This window comes from Crinia signifera, chromosome 9 (assembly GCF_055691185.1).
Source record: "Crinia signifera chromosome 9, ASM5569118v1, whole genome shotgun sequence".
In the NCBI taxonomy this organism is placed as follows: Eukaryota; Metazoa; Chordata; class Amphibia; order Anura; family Myobatrachidae; genus Crinia; species Crinia signifera.
This window is the reverse complement of record NC_139225.1, coordinates 23,739,453-23,766,446: the sequence shown is the minus strand read 5'-3', so window position 1 is coordinate 23,766,446 and position 26,994 is coordinate 23,739,453. Positions and strand designations below refer to the sequence as shown.

The following is a 26,994-nucleotide window of genomic DNA, read 5'->3' as shown; positions in this document are numbered from 1 at the left end:
TATGGTGTCGGAAAAGCGCTTTTCATTATGTATGTGACCTTGTTATGGATTCCTGGCAGGCCCTGGTACTTATCGGGGTAGATGCCTACACGTTCTCGCTATTCATCACTTCTGCCAACTCCCATGTTGTGCAGAAGGGTATGGGCCATGGGGGCGACAAGATTTAGGTCGACCACTAATGATTGACACCTGAAAAAGGTCAACATGCTTAAGCAGGGTCAAAAGGTTGATTCATGAAAAAGGGCGACATGCAGAGGCGTAGCACAAGCTCCGGGCGCCGGAGCTGTGCCGCCGGCTCCCCTGCCCGCTCCCCGCTGTGCCCGGCATCAGTCAGTGGGGAAAGTAAAAACCTGAGCGAGCACTCTCACTGCGCATGCGCCGGTTTTGGACGCCATAGCCAGGGATGCGGCACCATGATGTCACAATGTCATGGCGCCGCATCAATGGCACCGGCATCCCTAGCCATGCGTCAAGGGGTGAGCGGCTGGAGGCTGGACAGCGTGTGGAGGGTAGGATAGTGGGCTGGGGCTTCTTCCTTTGCTCCCAGCTCACTATTGCAGCAGCCAGCTGTGGAGTCCTATTATTATTATACAGGGGGAGCAGCCTGTGGTTTATTTTTATTATACAGGGGGAGCAGCCTGTGGTTTATTTTTATTATACAGGGGGAGCAGTCTGTGGTTTCCTTTTATTATACAGGGGGAGCAGCCTTACCCTTTGTCATATGGTCGCGAAACATGCCCTAGCTACACCACTGGCGACATGGCATTTGGGCGCAGTGTCTTGCTGCGTTCGGCATGTTATTCTCCCTCCTGCCCACTTGGATGGTCAATTATGAACAAATCGATTTTTTTCCATTTTTGGGGGGGGGGGGGGAGAGAGAATCATGAAAAACTCACATCAACCTTTTTTATGTTGACCGTTCCAATGTCGACATATTGAATGTTTTCATTACCAACATTTTGCATCTCCAGCCGGACGGTCCCCGGTTAGAGGCCTGACCGTTAGGCTGTGTCAGAAGTCCGTCACAGTCCTCATAGTCTCAGGGTCCTATCCCAGTGGTCTTAGTTGGGGGTGTGGGAGCTCTCCAGGCATGCTACATACACCTCTCCAATTTTGGGGGGTCGAGGATTTAGAGCATGTTATAGGCCAGACTTTGGCGGGTGTCATTTTTATAACCCGCCAGACCCGTTGATCCTCAACCACAGTCCTTACGGAAAAAGTAACAGTCCTGGTTTTCAGGATAGCTTACTGGATGACAGGTGACTTCATTAACACAGTAAGTAATGTGCGCCGCTGATTGAAAGCTCACTCTTCACATTCGTCTACCTTTTTCCAGCCAACCGTTTGTCTATCGACCTTTTTCATGTCGACTTTTTCACACGTCGACCTTTTGGAGTTGACCCTCCTAGACTTTGACGACCCTATGATCCACACGCATGCTGAATTGTTACTTTGTTACCTGTGGAAAATAACAAATCGGTCAGGATTACGGTGGGCAGGGGCCTGTGTCACATTGTATGGATATCGATGTAGCAGAAAACCTGGACACGCACCACCTCGGAAGCACCAGCCGAGTCCGAGAAATGCGCAGCCTGGCTCTCTATTGCTGCCTGTCGCAGCGTACGTTACAGACAAGCCCAGAGCTCAATCTCCGCAGCGTGAGTTATTGTGCGACCATGCGAGTCTGGATAATTGCCATTCCAGGTCCCCAGCGGATTCAGATCTATGCACAGAGATATAATTATCCGCTGCAGAGGGAATATGTCGCGGCCCACGTCTGTGAGAGGAAACTGTACATCACGTGGTATAGTGATCATCAGTGGTTTATAGTACTCCAGTCCTTGCAGACAAACAAAACTTGTTGTGTATGATACAAACCCCTGGGCTTGCGAAAATGGGACCCCAACATAACGGAGATCACCGGGACCCTACTAAATCTAGTAATCTATGACCCCCATCCATACATACATCCTTTGAGGGTCTGTATCGCTGGCCACACTTCGAGGAAAGTTACTATTACCTGTCATCATCCACGTTTATGTAATAGCAAGAAAATGTCTGAAAAACAAAACAAAAACCCCTTAAAATGATGTGTTGACTATTGCGTCTCGCATATGGTGTTGACCTATTATCTGTCTACCTAGACCAGGGATAGGGAACCTTTGGTCCTCCAGCTGTTGCTGAAGTACACATCCCAGCATGCACTGCTACAGTTTTGCTATTTGGCCCATGCTAAAACTGTAGCAGAGCATTCTGGGATGTGTAGTTCAACAACAGCTGGAGGGCAGAAGGTTCCCCATCTCTGACCTAGACACTGAGTGGTCTATTTAGTTCTATTTCAGATAGGATGTTGCTATGGGCAACCAATCAGAATCTATTTAGCACCTTCTAGAAGATAATAGATCTGATAGCAACATCCCATATGAAAAAAAACCCTCCCATCTTAGTAAATAACCCCCTGTCTGTCTATCATATGAATACCAAACAATGGGGCAGATGTATTAAACCTGGTAAATGGAAGGTGATAAGGCCCCATCCAATCACCTGTGGTTGAAAAGTGACAGTTAGGAGTTGATTGCTTGCTGCATTCTGATCTTACGTGGCCATGAAATCGGGCCAAATCGCTTATGTATGTCTTCCGATCCGATGCACGGCCCCGTGCGGATCAGAGGTCGGACAGGCTACACCCGTCAGTGGCACATAGCCTTGGATTTTAGCAACCGTGACCTATCGCATCCGATACTGTCCGTAGGTGCCCCCCCCCCATGCCTTTAGCTTCCTAGAAGTTACATGCGACTAATCACATGTAAAGTCACAAATTATATATGTGAGCCCTTCTGGGGAGCTGCCGGGGGAAACCTAAATTATGACCTCTTCAGTACTCTTTCCTGCCCACCACACACACACACACACATTTTTTCTTTCACTTTCGAAAGCAGCTTCCATAGACAAACAGGGGCTTGTTCCCTACACAGAGGGCCCGGAGAGTGCCAGCAGCCAATTACAGAGGAGCAGAGAGTAATTACAGGGAGTTGTCGTTACTAAATAAAGTGTCGGAGAACAGAGGGAATGTTTCCGGAGTGATCTCATGCTGCTCTGTAGTTCTATAGCTGGGGACTAATTAGCTGAGCTGGATATGGACCCTACGGGTTTTGTAACTGTACAGAACCTTTACTAACTGGGTCATATCCAACATAAGGCTGGTCCGTGCGATACGGTCTACGTCCTCTTTTTATATGAGACAAAAGCTTTATCACACAGGGGAAATGTTTTACCTAGAAGGATTTCAACCACCGACGTGTTGAATGTAAAATGTTGGTGTAAAGTTCCCCGAAATCCAAAGAAGACCCCTAGGACCCCTGTGATTCCTATGCTAATTTGTTCCTGAGTCTTCCATGCCCTGGAACGTGTTTCGGTAGAGAACCCGCCGCTGTCATTATGGGATACGTCACCGGGAACTTGGCTTTATAAATAACGTGCCAGATTTAGTCTTCCTTATCAGAGCTTAACCTTTAAGAGCTGGATGTTTTGCAGGAACGGCCCCCAGGGGACAGCAACTTGTGCGCTTCCTGCTCGCTGACAACCTGCGCAGGTGCGTGCGCTCAGCACATAAACAGCCACTAATGCTGATCTAAAAAGACGCTGCTACAGAATAACATTCAGAATTCTATGTGGTTCCGTTTCCATACCATGACGGAATATAAGAAGTTAGTCTCTGTGACTACCTGTATCATCGGCGTTCATAGCATGTATTGGTCAAGAGGTTCAGTTGTTGTATGAGCCAAACTCCAGAATGGTGAAGAAATGCGATTTCACTGGCGATTGTTGGTGTCAGGCGGGATGGAGTGAGTCTGGCGGTCACGTTGCTCCAAGTTAGCAGGTAGACAACAGTAACAGAACGTTCTAGCAGTGGTATACAGAATGCACATAGCGGAGCCCACCGCAGCAGGCGACCAAAACCCGTTTCACCCCTGTCCCCGGTAAGGACAGGGTCTGAGGTTACGGCCTCCAACACCGGGCGCTCATCTCTGGGGAATAAAATGTCATCTGACAACTCTACATGTCTGCTGTGACCTGCAGATGGCGGGGTCAGAATTTGGTGTAGACTACATGAACCCATTGCCCCCCCCCACTGCCTTGTGTCACTGGGTCAGGCTTCTAGGGGTGTAATGGAGATGGGGATTGTTTTATGCGCAAACATTCGGACCATCCAATGCCAAGTATGTGTGGTTTAAAGGGCCACAGCCTACTGGAGTATTTCCACTGGGTTATCCAGTTGACAGCCAAGGCCGACATAAACAGATAAAGGGTCATAGTTTATTTTTTTCCATTCAATTTGTTTATGGACTTTTTTTTTTTTTTTTAGGACATGGAATGGGAACAAAGGGGGATATTCTGGCTGATTCGCAGGGCTGCAAATTTGCAGCCGTGAGAGTTCAGCAAACCTATTCGCAAGGGCGACTCACTCGCAGGGGGGGACCTCCCACATCTTTCGATGGTCTCTTTCAAGTCAATTACATATGCGTGCACGCTGGGAAGGAAATGGGTGGGCAGCTGATAACCGGTGATGATAGCAACCCGCACCCACGTCATAAATGCTGGGCGTTCCCCTATGCTAATGGAGCTGCCCACCACACCCCTCTCCTCCCCCTGCCTGCTGTCCTGGGTGCGTACACCCGGCGAACAGTCTGTTCGCTGTGGGTGCACACACCCTGCGTATGTGCATACACAGAACAAAAAACATTGGTCCCCTTAATAAGGTCCAAAACATATTATTATTATTATTATTAGGGTTTTCACTTATTCACCTTTAAGGTGCCTATAAATCTACGATGTACCTGGGGCAATTGCCTGATGACCGCATATGGAAATCGAGGTATGATCCCCTGAATGTGGGGGATTGTGGAATAGGATGTTTTTTAACATGGTTCATTCCCCCAATCCTCTGACAGATCGACGATCATCAGTCGGCACATCCTGTCAATCAGCGCTTCCAGCTGGTGGCCTGCTCTCTCCCGCTGTAGTGTGAACAACTTAACTGTGGAAACCGCCACCATGGCGGTCTGTTTGATGAGGGTTGTTTCATTTGCACTGTTGTCCATCTTCCCCCGACCCTCTATTATCCTGGTTCCTAATCTCACAGAATAACAGCCACAGGTTTAGCAATGAGATTGGAAACAGTAAAGTCCTTTCTGTTACACATACAATGAATTCTAGATCCGGATTAGCCAGGTCAGACTTCACAAAGGCGCGTTAGCTGTCACCTGCTGTGTTTATGCGCAGTACGTGCCCCCCCCCCCCCCCTCCCGGTTTGGGATCAGTTAATCATTCTCGGCTCCGGGACTGCTATTCCTGATGTGCGGGTGGGGTACCTGTTGATGGGAGCGCCGTATCTATCTTCGGAACAAGCCGAACGCGACCTGCCTGGCTCTATTTCATTTTGATGTTTTCTTAGTGGAGTTACCGGTCTCATTTGTCACCCGATGGCAGAAATGTCATCTTTATGCTGCTTTTCCTTGGCAATTTAAAGCCCTATACGTAACCAAATTGTTTGACAGGCCATCATGAATCAATGGTTTCAGGTATTTGGAGGTGATTTGTAGCTAGCTCGTCCTGGAACTGACAGACTAGATCGTCCATCTTGTATATTGTTCTCCTCAGAAGATGTCGGGTTGCCTTGTTCTGTGTGTAGTTTAGCGAGGTACAGGCCGAAGTTCTGCCATGGAGCAGAAGATGCTCTGGACCAGATCAGGAGTGGTGGAAATGCCCATAAGTGGTGAGCGTGGTTAGCCCATCTCGTGGATAGCCCATCTGCTGGTGATTATGGCCTGGCCTGGTTAGCTCATCTGCTGGTGAGGTGGGCCTGGTGTGGTTAGCCCATCTGGTGGTGAGGGGGGGCCTGGCGTGGTTAGACCATCTGCTGGTGACGGGGGCCTGGCGTGGTTAGCCCATCTAATGATGAGGTGGGCCTGGCATGGTTATCCTATCTGCTGGTGAGGGGGGGCTGGCGTAGTAAGACCATCTGCTGGTGATGGGGGCGTGGCGTGGTTAGCCCATCTGCTGGTGAGGTGGGCCTGGTGTGGTAAATATAGGGTTTAGAGAACATGTACACCCACTGTTGGACTAACTGATTTACATTGCATTGTTGTTTCAGCTTTTTGTCTCATACTGCCCACTGACTATAAACTATACGATTTGGCTTTTGTTTCTCATTCTATTGCTATTTATATGGCAACCTATTCTGTTGAGTAGATAATAATGCCAATAATTTGCATAACCTGTGCCAATTCTGGAGAAAGTTTTATCTTTTGTGCTCCAGGACCCCACCAGCTTGCATTAGCCATGCCCATATACTCTAGTTTAGGCCCCAAGGACCCACATAGATCACCATAGGAGGAACCAAAATTACAGGACCAGCGGCCATTGGATTCACTGGGACCAGCAGCAGAACTGGCACCTCTGCCCCTACTCTGTAATTTCCCACTCCCCGATCACCTCTGCCCCCAACGCCAGCGACTTCATGACGGATCCTCAGAGAAGCTTATAATTTACCTTCATCCTTTTATATGAGGAAATGACATTTTGTCATGTATACAGTAATGAGGACAGAACGGATTGCCTTGTCTAACCCGCTTGTTCTTTCACGGAGATGTCTGAGGGATTGTAGACGCTTGTTTATCTTCCGACACAACCTCAGAATTTTCACGACTGCAGCAAAACTCTTCCGATGTCTCTGAAGAGTGTAATTGGCAGTTGCAGCTGTCAGGCCGGTTATTCTGTGATCAATCAGCGGTTATTTGGAGATGAAACTTGTGGTTTACAGAGTTTTATAAATCACACATTCCGTGTCCCAGAGCAGGTTTCTCAGCAGAACAGTCTGACTGCTCTCGCTGTAAGCGCATCTCCCCGCTCCGAGACGTCATATCTCTAGCGGAGACCAGCGCTCGCCGTCTCCTTCATTGTAGATTAATATTTCTCCCCCAGTACGGATGCGTCGCAGAAATACGGGAGGGATTCTCGCTGACTTTAGAATATTATCTAGTGACCTGGTTTCAGGACAAGGCACATTTTTATGTTTCTAAAACAGGTGTCCATGTCGACATTTGGGACAAAAAAAGTGAAAAACCCATGTCGACCATGTCAAATTTGTTCTCAAATGGGCAAAACCATGTGCACTGTAGGTGGGGCAGATGTGGCTTCTGCAATGTACTTTCACTTTGAGCTGTGACAGTTTAAAGCCCCCAAACTCTCCACCCCACCCCCATTACCTATCTGCTCCTATCTCCAATCTGTCTTCACAGCTCCCTCTTCTCCATATCCAGCAAGTTTGAAACCAATTAGTGTCCCTGCAAAAATTGCTTCTACTTTCTGTTATCTTGACCTCTTTTAGCACACAAAGGAGTCATTTGGTCCATCGAGTGGCCTCTAGTGGTCACTGGCGGTACTTCGCCTGTTGATGGGTGATTTTTATTCTCTGCCTTAACTGACCAGGAGCTGCAGTCATACCATTACCCTGCTGTATAACCTAAGATTACATAGTGAGGGCTGTCCAGTTGGGTCAGATACGACGTCCCAAAGCTTTCTTGTGGCCCTGTGGGATGGCCTCAACTACTAGTTGAAGCCCAAGTTTTCCTATTTCAGAATTTAGAATGCGCTTTTCTTTTCGTTGATGAAATAATGCCAAGTCATTGACTAATGAAGAGTGACAGACATTCGAAGAAATATGGCAGTGTGTGGTAAACAACTTTAGATGGGCTTTCCTGAATTAGCAATTTAGGGATATCGAGACATAACATTTCACTATAACTGCTGAAGTTTACTTCTACTGTAAGTTTATCAAGGACGTGACCATATATTTTAGTTACATCCAGACATCACCGGCGTCTTTCTCGCCATTAGCAAATATTTTAATCTGTTTGGAGAAATTGATGCAAACTGGCCAATGAATAATGTAAAAGAATAAACCGAGGTTTAAGAAAACATTCCGGCAAACATGACCGTAAAACATTTCCCTTTGTAGATAAATGATATACTGTGTTTAAACCTAGATTTGCTTTCAGATGTAGCGTGATTTTTAGCTGCCTCGGGGGGGGGGCTCACAATGTACTGCCGGTCTCCATTGAATTCCGTCATTTGTATAAATCACACAGAGGTCGTCCTGGGCACGCCTGGGGAGTAGGTTGGTCTTCATTATGCTGAGAGCATGAGATGATGAAAGTACAGTGACACTGTCCTGCAAATGCGGGGTTTCAGACTAATGAAGTATTAGGTCCCCCTGGATGAGGGGTGGGGGGTGTGTAAGTGTGTCTTCAAAGGGTTCCTTTTCTTCTCCGTCTCGGTCCAAAAGGTCTCTCTGTTCCTCCTCTCACCCTCCCAGTCTTACGCTCTGCCAGAAATCAATATACATATTGGATGCTTCCTCGCTGCCAGCTGCCAAATCCATTTAATCTGTCCTCACTCTGCATTGCCGGAGCGATCTCGGGGCAGTGTTTAACCCTGTCCATGCTGTGCTCAGCGGATGGGCAACCACTAGTGGCGATCCAACTGCCAGCGTGCCAGGAAGTTATAGTCAACAAGAGTTGGGCAGTTTTCAAAGGGATTTCCCCCAACTTCAGGTGCCTTTCATTTATTGACTCTTAAGGGACTTAAGGGATATACTATTATAAACCTAGGTTGAACTAGATGGACGCAAGTCTTTATTCAGCCTCACCTACTATGTAATTATGACTCCTACATGCCCTCCTGTGGCACATACCACGGACGTGGCTACTGGCATTTCCTGTGTATTAATATGATCAGTCTTGTATTCCCTGTCCATTGAGATACCGGTGCCAATAACACAGCACAGACAGGTATTAACCAGCGGCGACAATGCTTGATGATTTAGAAGCGTTTCTGCGAAGCACGGGGGCGCCAGAAAGGTCGCAGTTTTTATGCAGGTTTAATGCTCCCGTGTAACACGTGACATATTGATTCGTCTTGGTAAAGAAGAAACGCAGAAGGTCTGGGTGATGGGTTAGCGCAGTGGTTAGTACTGCTATAGACTGAGGTTGTGACTTAGAATATGTCGGCACGAAAAATGTTCGACATGGGTTTTTCAAAAAAAAATTCATACGTTACCATCAGTCAAGTGGACATAGAGTTAGATTATAATAGTGTGCCAAGTGCAGAGAGGCACTATGCTCAAAGCATGCCGAGGGAAGTGGAACGCCTTTACGGTGTCCAGTCTACATTGACACCGAAAAACCATGAAAAACTCATGGCGACTTTTTTTCACGGCAGCTTTTTAACACGTCATTCTTTTCTCATGTCGACCTATTGCTTGTGTTGGCCATGTCAACCTACGGTATGTTGACCCTTTTCACGTGTTGGCCTGTGGACCAATAGTGGGCGACCTATTATTTGTTGACCTTAATAGTGTCAACCCAATGACCCATACCCCATTGCATGTGTGGTTGAAAAACTAGACTGTAAGGTCCTACTGGGCACTGGTGTGAATAGAGGTGTTGAATGGAGAATCCTAATTTAAGTATTTCCCATCTCTCTCCAAACCCCCCTCCCCCCTTTGTTTGTGGTGTTGATCACCATTATAATCTGCCGGTGTATATTACTAGAAGTCAGCAGCACAGAGAGGGATCACGCGCCTGTTAGCCGCCCCGGTGACCATACTGGTGTCTGCTAATTGCGGCTGGGTAATGACGGCGGCTCTGTGCTGCTTTTAAGCTCAGCCAGATGCTCACATAGCGATCTCTCATCTGGAAAGGGCTCGGCAGAAGAGCTTTAACCTTATTATCCGGAGACGTGTAACCACTTGCGGTCTCCATGCATGTTTAATAGATGCAGAATGTGTATCGCGTGAGTGACACTTCCAAGGGGTTAACTGTATTGTCTCCAAGGTCACGAGAGTGACCTTTCTTCTGGAATGGGTGCCGGTATTTTATATAATAAATTGGCGCGTAAAAAGTAGTTTTGACGTTATAGTGCACCCCTTTCATACAGACGCGAAGGCGTTTCGTGATTGGTTGCAGATATCACAAACTAACCAGTTAGCTTCTGCCGTGTTACTGGCTGTGTTTGAAAAATAACTACGGCTGATTGGTTGACACTTTTTATCCCACTCCACTTTTTTACCCCCAGGCTTTGATAAATCCGCCTATGTATTTCCTAGAACTTTCTGTGCTACAGATTTCATGTAAATTCTGTTCTGTTTGTGAGACCCCCACAAACTTCAACGATAAAACCCTCCCGTAATTCTGATGTTCCCTCTGCGGGGGATCTTTTATCTCCTACAGCATTAAAAACCAGAAAGTGTGTTCTGCGATTGAACTGCGCGGTAATAAAGTCTGATGCGTCTTCATGTTTAATGGATGCCCATTTTGCCCCAGGGGTCAGCCGCCCTAAGGGCTCCGTTGTATTTGTCTTCCCAGGCACCCAGCTAAGATTCTGCCTTTGATGTGATCTTTGCTGGATAATAAATAAGCCTTCTTCATTGAATGTATTCCAATGTGCAGTAACAAGGCCGCACAAATCCTACGTGATGACTTAATCGGGCGCAACAGATGGGCGGAATGAGGCTGCATTGATCTAGATCACAGTAGTGTCACAGCTTAGCACAGACACACAGGGTGTGTTACATTGTGTCTATGGAAGTACCACCACTGACCCCTAGAGGTCACTTGACGGACCAAATGACTCCTTTGGAGGAAATGTAATAGGATGAGGGATTCAGAAAGTGAGAGATTTGGTAAGAAATCTCCAGTTTATTTAAAGCGGCAATCATTTACACTACAAAAACATTATATATGCTCCCTGTGCAGCCTCCAGCCACTGTCGGCCCGCACCTAGGGCAGTAAATGTATTAACGTCTCTGGACTCTTGTCCGGAAAAGGTTAAATTGCAATGTTCAGCACCTAATTGCTCACATTGCAGACCCCTACATATGCTTATTCTCGTTATCCTCTGAGTTTTATTTTTTACTTAACGAGCTCGTTATCTTGGCGCTCAGAAATTAATGAGTGTTTCCTACCCACCATGCATGAATGTGCTGATGAGGCACATTGAAGGTGTTGGTGTCAGACCAGCAGCGTGCTGAGCGTATCACTGTGATGTCCAGCAATGTGTTATGGTCATTATTATCATTATCATCATCTTCCTGGACATGGTCTGTAACCCCTTCTTATCCAGAGCTGTTTTCTGTCCCAATGCCCTGAAACATTGCGTTCCACCTATTATGGATACATCACGAATAATGGCTATAATACTATACATATAGTGTAATACACAACTTTGTCACTGGCTCCTAGTGACTGGATAGGCTGCACTCAGTGATGTTACGGTTTCCTAGTGACTGTATAGGCTGCCCTCTCAGTGATGTCACTGGTTCCTAGTGACTGGATAGGCTGCACTCAGTGATGTTACGGTTTCCTAGTGACTGGATATGCTGCACTCTCAGTGGTGATGTCACTAGTTCCTAGTGACTGGATAGGCTGCACTGTCAGTGATGTCACTAGTTCTTATTTAATGGATAGGGTTTATCTTAGTGATGTCACTGGCTCCTAGTGACTGGATAGGCTGCTGTATTAGTGATGTCACCAGCTCCTAGTTCATTAAAGAAGCTGAGTGTTTTTGTATCATTAGGATGGGAGTTAAGTGTCTTTTATAACCACTTTTATTAGAACAAATTAAGACCTTATTCTATGTTTCAAACACCCCTGACCTCTTTTATGTGAACGTTGATTCTGATGGGGGAAAAAAAAAATTGTACTATACTGAGGGGTAGATGTATGAAGCAGTGATAAGGGAGGAGAAGTGATAAAGTTCCTTGTACTTCATCACCAGCCAATCCGCTCCAAACTGTTTTTAAACCCAGCCTGTAACTTAACAGTCAGGAGCTGATTGGCCAGTGATAAAGTACCAGGCACTTTGCGCCGCTATAACACTTCCTGCTTCGCCTCATTAGCGAGGCAAAGCAGGAGGGGAGACCGACCAGATGTATTAACATCTTGTCCGCCGAAGCGGGGCAGCACTAACTCCCCCCTCCGGTGATGTCCCCTCCTGGAGACAGCGCATCAGTTAATACTGATCCGCTCTCTCCTTCCCCCGGCCGGCTCACTGCGCGGGATCTCGCTACTCTCGTGAGATCCCCAGCGCAGCTCAGAGCCAGCAGCAGGGCATAGGGCATCGCCGCTGTGGGCATAGGGCATCGCCGCCTGCACCTGTCGAAGTCGATAGCTGCAGACCGTTCATAAATTAGGCAGGAGGCAGGCGCGCAGTACAAAATATCATCCCTGCGCTATGCCTCCTGCCCCACACCACCGCACGCTAGACACCCGCTAAGCGTCATAGATCAGGGGAAGCACTATCTCCTGCCATAACGCATAGGGATAGCGCATATTCCCCTGATCGCTGGGTCATACATCTACCCCTTATCACTTCTCCTCCCTTATCACTGCTTCATACATCTACCCCAGGGTCTTAAAGCAATCCGCACAGCGCTGGGTCTCTGTCAGTGGTAGGGGGCGGCTGGGATGAATACAATATCATTGGCAGACTGGATTGTTTCCCCGTGCTCCATATTCACACTGCGCTCTCTCCCTTTCTGTCTTCCAGGTGATATCAGCGCTGTCCAAGCTCTCGTATGAGGTCATCGCACAAAACAAAGGAATCCGGTAATTCTCCCTTTTACCTTTATACAAATGGTTCATAATTGCAGAGTGAAGGGGATTTACTTATACCAATTTTCTTGTAGCAAAAGCCAAAGTAATTATCTACATTGCTACCAAAGGTCATAAATGTTTGTAGACCATTACGGTGTTTCCTTTCTCGGGGTAATATGTATTGTGGACGTTCAGACTGTCATAATGGTCATAATGTTAATACTGGGCCTGCTGACCTATTTTTCTAGTGTTGGAGCCCTAAACCTAAGCACAGCTGAACCCTAACCCCAGCAGGAACATGTACTGTTGACATTATTCAGCGTTGTCATAAAGACCATGTCGACATCTCTACATACGTCTACCCGAGCCAATGTGTATTGTTTGGGGGGGGGGGGGTCAATCGTTTTTGTAAGGTGTGTCCTTATCTCTTCCGTCAAGTATTAAATTATTGGCAACTTGCGCCATCGACATTAGATTAAGGGCAGCGATTTTGCAGTTCTACGTGTTCAATTCCATTCCCTAATTTGCATCCCTCCGGAAACTCACTGGGATCGAACTTGTTACATAAGTGTTTGGCTACTGCATCCCGGCCTCTGTCTCCTCTGCACATGTTACGCCTGAACCCCCCCCGGGCGGAATACAAGTTCACTCGATTTAAGTTGCCAGGTTTCCCGCGTTGTTTCAGGTCACTGAGCGCCCACGACAGTCCGGGGAAGTACGCCCGGGATGAGACGTGACTGAGCACCGCAGTGGTAAATTATCTGTGACACTCTTCCCAGCGTATAACACAAACCTGCGCCGCCTTGTCACCTGGAGGGACCTTGACTCTTTTACATGGTTCACAGTCTCCCCATCTGCGGCTGTTGTGCCGCCGCACTATTCACCTTGTCTGTAATTCGCACATGTGTTCCGGCTGCATTTATAGGGAAATTATTTCTCTGACTTGTTTCATCAAGCCGGGATCATATAGCGGCATAGTGCAGTCCAAGCGTTCATAGGAAAGTACAGATGAAGCAGAACTATGATGTCCTAGCGGGTTGGGATCATTTGGTCTACAGCAAGTTGGTTTTTACGCATTAGGTCGACACAAGCAATAGGTCGACAGTCAAAAAGTCGACATGGGGCTTTCACTGGGTTTTTTTTACCCGAAAGTCGACAGTCGACATGGACACCGTTTCCAGTGTACCGCATCCCCTCGCTTCGCTCGCCATGCTTCGGGCACGGTGCCTCGTTGTGCGCGGCACACTTTTATTCTCCCACCGCGCCCTAGTGGATGGTAGGGCATGAAATACCACCTGTCGGCACATGTCTGCTCAAAATACAGTGAAAAACCCCATGTCGGCCTAATGACTGTGTCGGCCTAGACCCATGTCGACCTAATGGTGTCGACCCAATGCTTGTTGACCAACTTGCTGTAGACCCAGTGGTCGTATCCCGTCCCAGCTGAATTTTCCCGTTGCTGAGTGACCACTGGTGAACCTGCTCTTGTAGTCTACACAGGTTGGGGATTCCAGCTGTCAGGCTGGTGTTGGGGGGGGGGGGGGGGGGGGGAGGGGAGAAGAGACACACACACACACACACACACACACACACACACACACACACACACACTATTTCATGGCTTAGCAATGTTCAGAGTAAACAGCCGCAGTCTTTGTAACTCCAATCAGCGGTAATGGACCAAATATTAGGCTCAGGATTTTTTTTTCCTGTGACCTTTCATTGACTTTAAAGATGTGTTTTGGGATAAATGCTCTGTGGGTCTATGGCCCTTATTCTGGTTCACTCTCAAAGGCATATTCCTTCTCAAATGGACAAAACCATGTGCACTGCAGGTGGGGCAGATGTAACTTGTGCAGAAAGAATAAGATTTGGGTGGGGTTTTACTTCAATGTGAGATCTATATTACAGTGTAACAATAAAGCAGTCCGTATTTACACTGCACAGAAACAAAAAACTCACCCAAATCTAACTTTCTGCACAAGTTACATCTGCCCCACCTGCAGTGCACATGGTTTTGTCCATTTGAGAAGGAATTTCTCAAATGGAATTTGCGAGTGAACCAGAATAAGGGCCTATGTGTAGAAGGCCAGCCTCTCCGTCTCCTACACATCTGTGATGTGATGCACTGATTGTACAGCGTTGTCTACACAAGAGGAAAGTGATAACAATTAACTTCACCGCCGTCCCTTGTGTACTGGCCCGTTCCTCATGATGACGTGACCTAATAATCCGTCCATTGGATCTCTCACCCTTTTTCACACTTCAATCTCACCCTGCGCTTATTGTTTTTTACACATTGTCCGTTCTCCTCAGCCTCCGCCGAGCCGTCTCTCGCCTGCTGTCCGCGGCTACTTGTCACACTTGTGGGGACACCTGCGATTTTCACAAAGCTGTCTCGTATGGCTTTCCCACTGACCTAAATACGCTGCTCATCTGAGGACTTGCGATCAGTATCCTGGTGACTGGTGGGCCTGAGACCCCTCACCAGCGACGGGCGCAGGACAGTAGAGGGTGACGCTATTCCTATACACTGTCAGTGTTCACGTGTACTTTCCTATTTCCTGTCTGGCACTAGAAGTCTCAGCATGGTAGCACCACCTCTTATGTTTAGAATGGGGGTGCGCAGTCTATTCCCCCCCCCCCCCCCCCCCCTCCACATGGCCGATGGTCATGCAGGTGACCTGATGCAGTTTCTTCTTGCAACATCGGATCACAGAAGTAGGCAGGAGAAGTCTGTTTATGGAAGGGTGGCCACGCCCCTTCCAAAGTGCAAGTACACCCACTTGGTGACCACTCTGCCCACTGTGGGTGAGATGTACTAAGCCTCGGAGAGAGATAAAGTATGCATGCACAGTGAAGAGACTGATTCAGATCTGAAACCAATCGGTAAGCATCGCTGGCTCTGCCCAAAAATATTCACCAATTGAAATTCACCTTTTGCAACTCTAGGTTCGACAAAACGGCGATATCGGTGGTTACCATGAGATGGGGATACGGTCACTTGGTCGACCACTGAAGGTCGACACAAGCATTAGGTCAACAATGACAGGGTTGACATAAGTTTTTCACATTTTTTTCTTTGAGCCGACATGTGACAGCAGGCAGCATTTCACACCCTACCATTCACTACAGCATGGTGGGAGAACAGAATAGTGTGCCGAGCGCAGCGAGGCACCGTGCCCAAAGCATGCCGAGAGCATCGGTACACTTAGATGGTGTCTATGTCGACATTCGGGACAAAACTGAGAAAAACGCATGTCGACCTTTTTGACAGTCGACCTTGCCATTTTTTCAACCTAATGCTTGTGTTGATCTTCTAACCCTGTCGGCCTTAACCATGTTGACCTTTTTAAGGTGTCGACTAACACCCCCATGAGAAGGTGGCGGTTACACAGATGCTGCCGGATGAGTCAGAATCTTACACCATGTTGCTGCATTGTAACGGGCAGATGTGCATGTGTCGCGCAGTATTCTGGATTGCTCTAGAACACACACACACGTTCCTCGCATCCCCCGCCACCCCAGGTAACCTGGTACGCTGTACACATTTCCTGTGCGGCGATGATGTGTTTTGAAGGGGCAATTGGTACAAGTCACAATAGAACGTTCTCTCCTCCCGTGAATGTATAAGAAGCTGACAGCTAAAACTGCCTCGTCTAGTGGATGCCATAACATTGCACGCACCTGAGGCAGAGCCCGCAGCCGCCCGCCCCACTGTCCCGCTGCAACCTCCGAAATTTCCTCTCCACGTAATGTGACTCATATAATAATAACGGGGGTGTGTGTTATCAAAGCTTGTAGAGAGATAAAGTAACGGTCATGTTGCAAGCTGTGTTTGAGAAACGAGGAGCTGATTTTTGCTAGTTTGGCATCTATGTATTAAGCCTTGGATGGAGATAACATGTAGAGAGATAAAGTCAGAGCTAGTCAGTTCCTACCTTCCATTTTTCAAAGAACCATCTGGTACTTTATCTCTCTTCACTATATCTCCACCTAAGGCATAATGGATAGGCCTATCCTGGAGATGTATCCAAGTGGAGAGAGATAAAGTCAATCAATCAGCTACTAACTGCCTTGCTACCGGCTGTGGTTTATAATATGGCAACCAGGAGCTGATTGGATTGTACTTTATTTCTCTCCAGTTCATCTGTCTCCAAGTGAATGCTTTTGTCTCAACTTTATCTCTCTCCAGGGTTTAATACATACGTGTTTCCATTATCACCAATTTTGATGTTTAATCCGGGCATTTATTTTTCTATTGTACACTACTTATATACGGTATACGGTATAATGTAGGTAATTCTGCCCAGTAAATCAGCATTAATCAGGGTAAACGATGGGCCTGTCGCCTGTTTATCTCGTGTTTGGGGGGAGAATTCGTCTCTGTCTGATCACTGTCACCAGTTCCTATGCCGCCCACACACGAAGCTGATTTTGCAGCTCTGATAATGAAGCCATTGACTGGGAGACCTGACCTTAGCCAGCATTGGTTGGCTGATGTCCAGCGCATGGATTGTGACGGTAATACGCTTTGCCCTGCAGCCCTGTAGATGAGGCCTGGGACCATTAGGTACAGTAGCCGATGGTTATCACGGTCACACAGAGGTCATGTATTAATCCCTACACAGTTTATAAATCCAGATATTGGCGTCCTGTTCCTCCGCTGCGCAGGTGGCAGCCTCTAAGGTCTCCGGTGTATAATGTGTTACTGGTTGTGTAAGGGGTAACCGGGAGTGTACAGAGGTGGGGAGCAGCGCATTATGTAGTGGTATACAGTGGCGGGGAGCAGCACATTATGTAGTGTTATATAGCGGTATACAGTGGTGGGGAGCAGCACATTATGTAGTATTATACAGCGTTATACAGTGGTGGGGAGCAGCACATTATGTAGTATTATATAGCGGTATACAGTGGTGGGGAGCAGCACATTATGTAGTATTATACAGCAGTATACAGTGGTGGGGAGCAGCACATTATGTAGTATTATACAGCGTTATACAGTGGTGGGGAGCAGCACATTATGTAGTATTATACAGTGGTGGGGAGCAGCACATTATGTAGTATTATACAGCGGTATACAGTGGTGGGGAGCAGCACATTATGTAGTATTATATAGCGGTATACAGTGGTGGGGAGCAGCACATTATGTAGTATTATACAGTGGTGGGGGGCAGCACATTATGTAGTATTATACAGCGGTATACAGTGGTAAGGAGCAGCACATTATGTAGTGTTATATAGCGGTATACAGTGGTGGGGAGCAGCACATTATGTAGTATTATACAGCGTTATACAGTGGTGGGGAGCAGCACATTATGTAGTATTATACAGCGTTATACAGTGGTGGGGAGCAGCACATTATGTAGTATTATACAGTGGTGGGGAGCAGCACATTATGTAGTATTATACAGCGGTATACAGTGGTAAGGAGCAGCACATTATGTAGTGTTATATAGCGGTATACAGTGGTGGGGAGCAGCACATTATGTAGTATTATACAGCGTTATACAGTGGTGGGGAGCAGCACATTATGTAGTATTATACAGCGTTATACAGTGGTGGGGAGCAGCACATTATGTAGTATTATACAGCGTTATACAGTGGTGGGGAGCAGCACATTATGTAGTATTATACAGCGTTATACAGTGGTGGGGAGCAGCACATTATGTAGTATTATACAGCGGTATACAGTGGTGGGGAGCAGCACATTATGTAGTATTATACAGCGGTATACAGTGGTGGGGAGCAGCACATTATGTAGTGGTATACAGCGGTATACAGTGGTGGGGAGCAGCACATTATGTAGTATTATACAGCGGTATACAGTGGTGGGGAGCAGCACATTATGTAGTATTATACAGCGGTATACAGTGGTGGGGAGCAGCACATTATCTAGTATTATACAGCGTTATACAGTGGTGGGGAGCAGCACATTATGTAGTATTATACAGCGGTATATAGTGGTGGGGGGCAGCACATTATGTAGTATGATACAGCGGTATACAGTGGTGGGGAGCAGCACATTATGTAGTATTATACAGAGGTATACAGTGGTGGGGAGCAGCACATTATGTAGTATTATACAGAGGTATACAGTGGTGGGGAGCAGCACATTATGTAGTGTTATACAGTGGTGGGGAGCAGCACATTATGTAGTATTATACAGCGGTATACAGTGGTGGGGAGCAGCACATTATGTAGTATTATACAGCGGTATACAGTGGTGGGGAGCAGCACATTATGTAGTGGTATACAGCGGTATACAGTGGTGGGGAGCAGCACATTATGTAGTATTATACAGCGGTATACAGTGGTGGGGAGCAGCACATTATCTAGTATTATACAGCGTTATACAGTGGTGGGGAGCAGCACATTATGTAGTATTATACAGCGGTATACAGTGGTGGGGAGCAGCACATTATCTAGTATTATACAGCGGTATACAGTGGTGGGGAGCAGCACATTATGTAGTATTATACAGCGGTATACAGTGGTGGGGGGCAGCACATTATGTAGTATGATACAGCGGTATACAGTGGTGGGGAGCAGCACATTATGTAGTATTATACAGAGGTATACAGTGGTGGGGAGCAGCACATTATGTAGTAATATACAGTGGTATACAGTGGTGGGGAGCAGCACATTATGTAGTATTATACAGCGGTATACAGTGGTGGGGAGCAGCACATTATGTAGTGTTATACAGCGGTATACAGTGGTGGGGAGCAGCACATTATGTAGTGTTATACAGCGGTATACAGTGGTGGGGAGCAGCACATTATGTAGTATTATACAGCGGTATACAGTGGTGGGGAGCAGCACATTATGTAGTATTATACAGTGGTGGGGAGCAGCACATTATCTAGTATTATACAGAGGTATACAGTGGTGGGGAGCAGCACATTATCTAGTATTATACAGCGGTATACAGTGGTGGGGAGCAGCACATTATGTAGTATTATACAGCGGTATACAGTGGTGGGGAGCAGCACATTATCTAGTATTATACAGCGTTATACAGTGGTGGGGAGCAGCACGTTATCTAGTATTATACAGCGGTATACAGTGGTGGGGAGCAGCACATTATGTAGTATTATACAGCGGTATACAGTTGTGGGGAGCAGCACATTATGTAGTATTATACAGCGTTATACAGTGGTGGGGAGCAGCACATTATCTAGTATTATACAGAGGTATACAGTGGTGGGGAGCAGCACATTATGTAGTGTTATACAGTGGTGGGGAGCAGCACATTATGTAGTATTATACAGCGGTATACAGTGGTGGGGAGCAGCACATTATGTAGTATTATACAGCGGTATACAGTGGTGGGGAGCAGCACGTTATGTAGTATTATACAGCGGTATACAGTGGTGGGGAGCAGCACATTATGTAGTATTATACAGAGGTATACAGTGGTGGGGAGCAGCACGTTATGTAGTATTATACAGCGGTATACAGTGGAGCTGGATAACACCTTCTGTTCTATTATAGGGTAGTATAGCACGGTATAGAGGCGCAGAGGAGTATGGTGCCGGTCACCAGATTACATGGTATAGAGGGGCAGAGGAGTATGGTGCCGGTCACCACATTACATGGTATAGAGGGGCAGAGGAGTATGGTGCTGGTCAACACATTACAAGGTATAGAGGAGCAGCGGAGTATATGGTGCTGGTCACCACATCACATGGTATAGAGGAGTATGGTGCTGGTCACCATATTACATGGTATAGAGGGGCAGAGGAGTATGGTGCTGGTCACCACATTACAAGGTATAGAGGAGCAGCGGAGTATATGGTGCTGGTCACCACATTACATGGTATAGAGGGGCAGAGGTGTATGGTGCTGGTCACCACATTACATGGTATAGAGGAGCAGTGGAGTATGGTGCTGGTCACCACATTACACGGTATAGAGGATCAGCGAAGTATATGGTGCTGGTCACCACATTACATGGTGTAGAGGGGCAGAGGTGTATGGTGCTGGTCACCACATTACATGGTATAGAGGAGCAGTGGAGTATGGTGCTGGTCACCACATTACACGGTATAGAGGAGCAGCGGAGTATATGGTGCTGGTCACCACATTACACGGTAAAGAGGAGAAGCGGAGTATGGTGCTGGGTACCACATTACATGGTATAGAGGAGTATGGTGCTGGTTACTACATTACACGGTATAGAGGTGCAGAGGTATATGGTGCTGGGTACCACATTACATGGTATAGAGGAGTATGGTGCCAGTCACCACATTACACGGTAAAGAGGAGCAGCGGAGTATGGTGCTGGGTACCACATTACATGGTATAGAGGAGTATGGTGCCAGTCACCACATTACACGGTAAAGAGGAGCAGCGGAGTATGGTGCTGGGTACCACATTACATGGTATAGAGGAGTATGGTGCTGGTTACTACATTACATGGTATAGAGGCGCAGAGGTGTATGGTGCTGGGTACCACATTACATGGTATAGAGGAGTATGGTGCCAGTCACCACATTACACGGTAAAGAGGAGCAGCGGAGTATGGTGCTGGGTACCACATTACATGGTATAGAGGAGTATGGTGCTGGTTACTACATTACATGGTATAGAGGCGCAGAGGTGTATGGTGCTGGTCACCACATTACATGGTATAGAGGAGTATGGTGCCGGTCACCACATTACACGATAAAGAGGAGCAGCGGAGTATGGTGCTGGGTACCACATTACATGGTATAGAGGAGTATGGTGCTGGTTACTACATTACATGGTATAGAGGAGTATGGTGCCAGTCACCACATTACACGGTAAAGAGGAGCAGCGGAGTATGGTGCTGGGTACCACATTACATGGTATAGAGGAGTATGGTGCCAGTCACCACATTACACGGTAAAGAGGAGCAGCGGAGTATGGTGCTGGGTACCACATTACATGGTATAGAGGAGTATGGTGCTGGTTACTACATTACATGGTATAGAGGCGCAGAGGTGTATGGTGCTGGGTACCACATTACATGGTATAGAGGAGTATGGTGCCAGTCACCACATTACACGGTAAAGAGGAGCAGCGGAGTATGGTGCTGGGTACCACATTACATGGTATAGAGGAGTATGGTGCTGGTTACTACATTACATGGTATAGAGGCGCAGAGGTGTATGGTGCTGGTCACCACATTACATGGTATAGAGGAGTATGGTGCCGGTCACCACATTACACGGTAAAGAGGAGCAGCGGAGTATGGTGCTGGGTACCACATTACATGGTATAGAGGAGTATGGTGCTGGTTACTACATTACATGGTATAGAGGCGCAGAGGTGTATGGTGCTGGTCACCACATTACATGGTATAGAGGAGTATGGTGCCGGTCACCACATTACACGGTAAAGAGGAGCAGCGGAGTATGGTGCTGGGTACCACATTACATGGTATAGAGGAGTATGGTGCTGGTTACTACATTACATGGTATAGAGGAGTATGGTGCCGGTCACCACATTACACGGTAAAGAGGAGCAGCGGAGTATGGTGCTGGGTACCACATTACATGGTATAGAGGAGTATGGTGCTGGTTACTACATTACACGGTATAGAGGTGCAGAGGTATATGGTGCTGGGTACCACATTACATGGTATAGAGGAGTATGGTGCCAGTCACCACATTACACGGTAAAGAGGAGCAGCGGAGTATGGTGCTGGGTACCACATTACATGGTATAGAGGAGTATGGTGCCAGTCACCACATTACACGGTAAAGAGGAGCAGCGGAGTATGGTGCTGGGTACCACATTACATGGTATAGAGGAGTATGGTGCTGGTTACTACATTACATGGTATAGAGGCGCAGAGGTGTATGGTGCTGGTCACCACATTACATGGTATAGAGGAGTATGGTGCCGGTCACCACATTACACGGTAAAGAGGAGCAGCGGAGTATGGTGCTGGGTACCACATTACATGGTATAGAGGAGTATGGTGCTGGTTACTACATTACATGGTATAGAGGAGTATGGTGCCGGTCACCACATTACACGGTAAAGAGGAGCAGCGGAGTATGGTGCTGGGTACCACATTACATGGTATAGAGGAGTATGGTGCTGGTTACTACATTACATGGTATAGAGGCTCAGAGGTGTATGGTGCTGGTCACCACATTACATGGTATAGAGGAGTATGGTGCCGGTCACCACAGACATTATACGGTATAGAGGGGCAGAGGAGTATGGTGCCACTCACCACAGCACATTTAATCATTAGGTGCCTCACTAGCCTCCCATTCTGTGCTCATGCCGGAGTGGAGGCACTGGTCAGACTGGGAAGATAAACTGCAGTAGTCTATACTGGATTACACAATGCACCTATTGAACCAGTGATCCTGCGTGTCAGGTCACCAGTGATTATTGCCAAGATCACCAGTGGTTCCCACATACCAGATCACCAGTGATTCCATTGATATGTTAAGGTCAGTTTTTTTTATAGTAAAGTGCATTAATCAGCAGTTTTTGCAGACAAGGAATGATTTGGCATACAGTAGCCACTTGCCCGCGGGCACTCCATAACAAGCACATCAGTGAAAGGGGGTGTCCTGCTAGCAGAGCATCCATCTGCCTCAGATTTCGTTGTGTCTCGTGTGACGGATGTTAGTCTGCAGACAGCACCTTCTGTCCTTGTATGTCCCGGTTCCTTTGTTTCAGGCTGCATTCGGTGCCCAGCCTGGTGAGCGCAGTGCTGCAGAAATCCGCATTCATCTGGTACCCGCTACAGGGACTTCCTGATGATTATTTTATTGCGAGTAACTGCCTGATGCTGCAGCAGACTCCAGCTGTAATGTATAGTGCAGACCCTGCACTATCTGGCAACTCGCCCCTGCAGCCATGCTGAGATTTGTAGTTCCACAGCAGCTTAGCGTGCACAGGTATCCTCCCTCTGCCGTTGCTGCTAGCGGGTCACATTAAAATATCTGCGGTTTTTACAGGCTTATTTAGTTCCATTACGGAGCAAGGAAAAATCTGGATCCGGATGATACAGCGGAGATGTTTGTCTGCCAAAATAAGCAGCCGGGTATTACTACAGATTGGCCGTGGATGGCATCCGATATATAAACCATCTGCCAGGCCTGCCCTTGAACATGTGTAATGTTGATGTAATGTGGGACAGAATGCTCAAATGTACATTACTGACCGACAGAATGGAGGCCTGTTACTGTAGGGGCCTCACTGGTGGTACCAAATCTAGTATTACCGAAGGCACGGAGGATATGTGCTGTATCATCCAGTAATCATTCTATAAGCAGGGAAGTGTCATGAGACAGAGTCAAACGTTGGTACTCCCAGGTAAAGGGTGCAGTATATTCGTTATCTCTGTGCAGGGTGTTCACTATCACCTGCCTTATATTTGCCAATCTGAACCTGGCCACACCCCTAATGAAGATACTCCTCCCCCAGCGCTTTAAAACTTTAGTGCCATTGGGCCGCCACTCTATACTATTATATTGTGAGAGGCCAGTCATAACTCCATTCTGCTGACCAGAGAGCACATCGAGGCCTAGTTGCCTACCCTCCTGCATTCTGCAGGAGACTCCCTGAAATAAGAGCAATCTCCCTCTTTCCCTAATTAGTCTAGCAATCTCCCTCATTTCACCTAGTCCACATTACACTGTTACAGTTTTGGGATAAAAAGGACAAATAAAAGGAATGAGACACAGATACATTTACATTACAGTATAGTTACTCTTACTAACTGCTTTGGAGCTCATCTACATTTGGATATAAGTCCTTTTTAAAAGATTCCTAGCAGTACACGGCATAGCATTCTCTCTTGTACGGTGGGTTTTCTAAGCCATGTTTCTACCAAATGAATTGATTAGTTTTGTGTTCGAGAATATCAGTTCAGTCGACATAACGGCTGTGTCCGCGGAGACTGAAAACGCAAAGGTGCTGTTGGCGTGCGTCTGCATTTTGAGTTACTTTAAAGGCACCTGCAAACTTTAACAATCACTTGGTAAGCTTTTCTGTGATTGGTCAATATAGAATCCAATCAGAATCCAATCTAGAACATGGAAGGTGGTTTGGAATCGTGCGGTGCTGGTATAAAAGTTCATTGGTTCTTCCCTATCCCATGTGATGTTTGTATATGGGATGATACGCCGGCTGTTTATGTCCTGAGAGACCCTCCGTCTCTGCGCATTATAGATAAATGTCTGTTTGCGGACCGTGGCTCTGCATTGCATTTGATGGCTGTCAATGGGTGATAAAAATGCCTCCTTCCACCTCCCTTAGGTCCTCACCCATCCCTTTAGTTAAGTGCAATCCATTTTAAGTGGGGAAACGGCAGATGAGTCCCTGAGTGATGATCTCATCTGCAAATAGCGATGGCTGGAGCACGAGGGTCATAGGTCAACACCGATAGAAACACCGGAGGATCATTTATAACAGGGGTGGCCAAACCTGTCCTCAAGATCTACCAACGGTGCATGTTTTCCAGGCAACCTGTGGATCTATAGTAGGAATGAATGCAGCACGTTTGAAAATGTGACCGTTAGTATTGACTACAGCTGTGCACCAGCTAGGTGACCTGGAAAACATGGACCGTTGGTAGATCTCGAGGACCAGTTTGGCCACCCCTGATTTATAACTTGTTCAGTCTGGCGGTAAGGGTGGTGCCTCCGATTTAGCCACGTCAACAAGACGAGTTATGCGGAACATCGATTGGGCCGAAGCAGCTCAGACTCTCCCTGTTTTCCCCACGCCATGTCAGACTGTAACAGAACCCACCGATGCGTTATTACATATCTGGCGTGTCTGTGTGATTCATTTCTTCAGCGATACGTCACTGTGCTCTAACAGCGCGGAACTAATCTATCTGGGAACCATACACTGCCTGCCTGGTTTGCTGGGGAAAACTCTCAGTGGAATTATGATTGTCCGGGATTTAGGGCTGTTCGGTAGTGCTAACTTTGGCAGCTGAAACCCTCTTCCCTCAGATGCAGCCTTGTACACTGTCCTCCACCATCCCCTTATGGCAGGGCAGGTAAACGCAGGTCCGCGGCATTTTCAGAGCACCCTGCTTTCTGCAGACTGATGAATCTGGTGGCGCAGAGTTTGGTTGGTCTTCTGTCCAATCAGGTGGCATATTCGCTCTGTCTCTCCTCTCTGGCAGATTTAAATCTCTCTTCCGGTCCTTTTATTACAATTACCTGAAATAGGTTGACATGACTAAGGTAGACGGGGTCGGAATGGTGAGACAAGCATTAGGTAGACAATAGAAAGGAAGAGTTTTTCACGTTTTTTTTTTTTGAGCCAACATGTGCAGACTGGTTGTGTTTCAAGTCCTACCAACTACTAGAGCGTAAAATAGTGTGCCCAGCGCAGCGGGGCACCGTGCCAAAAGCATGGCACACTTAGATGGTGTCCATGTCGACTGTGTCGACATTCGGGGCAAAAAAGTGAAAATCATGTTGACCTTTTTTATTGTGGACCTTCCCATTTTCGACCTAATGCTTGAGTCGACCTTCCGACATGTCAACCTTTTTCAGGTATCGACCTAAGGCCTGTCGACCTTCGGTGGTCGACCTAATGCATGGTCGCTCAATGATCCTTACCCTCTTCTTGTGTACAACCACATTTGTTTTTTGTTTGTTCTTTTTGAAGATTAAATGTAGTGCATTTTTTCCTTTCAATAACTGTCGTCGTGCGTCATCTTTTCCCTATAAATTCCAACAACTTTTTTCCTTCATTTTCGAAGTCCATCCGTTTAGATTGAGACACCAGAACCGCCACCCAGTTGTTAAGTCAACAGAATGAAAGAGTTTCTTTTGCGCCAGTGGTAACTTTTTGTGTGTAAACTCTTGGCCTGATTCAGAGTTGAGCACTATGGCGACATTGTACTCAGCGGCGCCTCCTGATGATGACTTATCTGACTCGCTGCTGTGTTCCCTTATTTGCTAAAGGGCACTTGCTAAATGGTCTGCCCAGATGGTGTAATGGTTAGCTTTACTGCCTCACAGCACTGAGGTCATGTGTTTGATTCCCACCATGGCCCTAACTGTTCAGAGTTTGTATATTCTCCCTGTGCTTGCGTGGGTTTCCTCCGGGTACTCCGGTTTCCTTGCACACTACAAAAACATACTGGGTGGCAAATTGGCTTCAAACTAAATTGAAACCTAGAATGTCTGTGTGCGCGTGTACATGTGGTAGGGAATATAGATTGTAAGCTCCATAAAAGGTAAAACAAATATATACGCCTGTTGTGCAGCTCAGATATTGAGGAATTCCAGTGGCAGAAAAATCGTTTTCTGTCCCACGAAGACAAACAGCACAGAATGTTCCTAACTTTATCTTCCGGGTACTCGGGATGGCCGGG

At 47.0% G+C, this 26,994-nt stretch overlaps 1 protein-coding gene across 7 annotated transcripts in view; it reads left to right on the top strand.

Annotated features, from left to right (window-relative positions):
* The window catches only part of VAV2 (vav guanine nucleotide exchange factor 2), a 160,641-nt gene that overhangs the window by 94,006 nt on the left and 39,641 nt on the right, over positions 1 to 26,994 (top strand). For all 7 annotated transcript variants that reach the window (XM_083158574.1, XM_083158575.1, XM_083158576.1 and 4 more), the window contains exon 3: positions 12,610 to 12,668. In XM_083158574.1, coding sequence (XP_083014700.1) covers positions 12,610 to 12,668 — 59 coding nt within the window. The remainder of the gene's footprint in view (positions 1 to 12,609; positions 12,669 to 26,994) is intronic.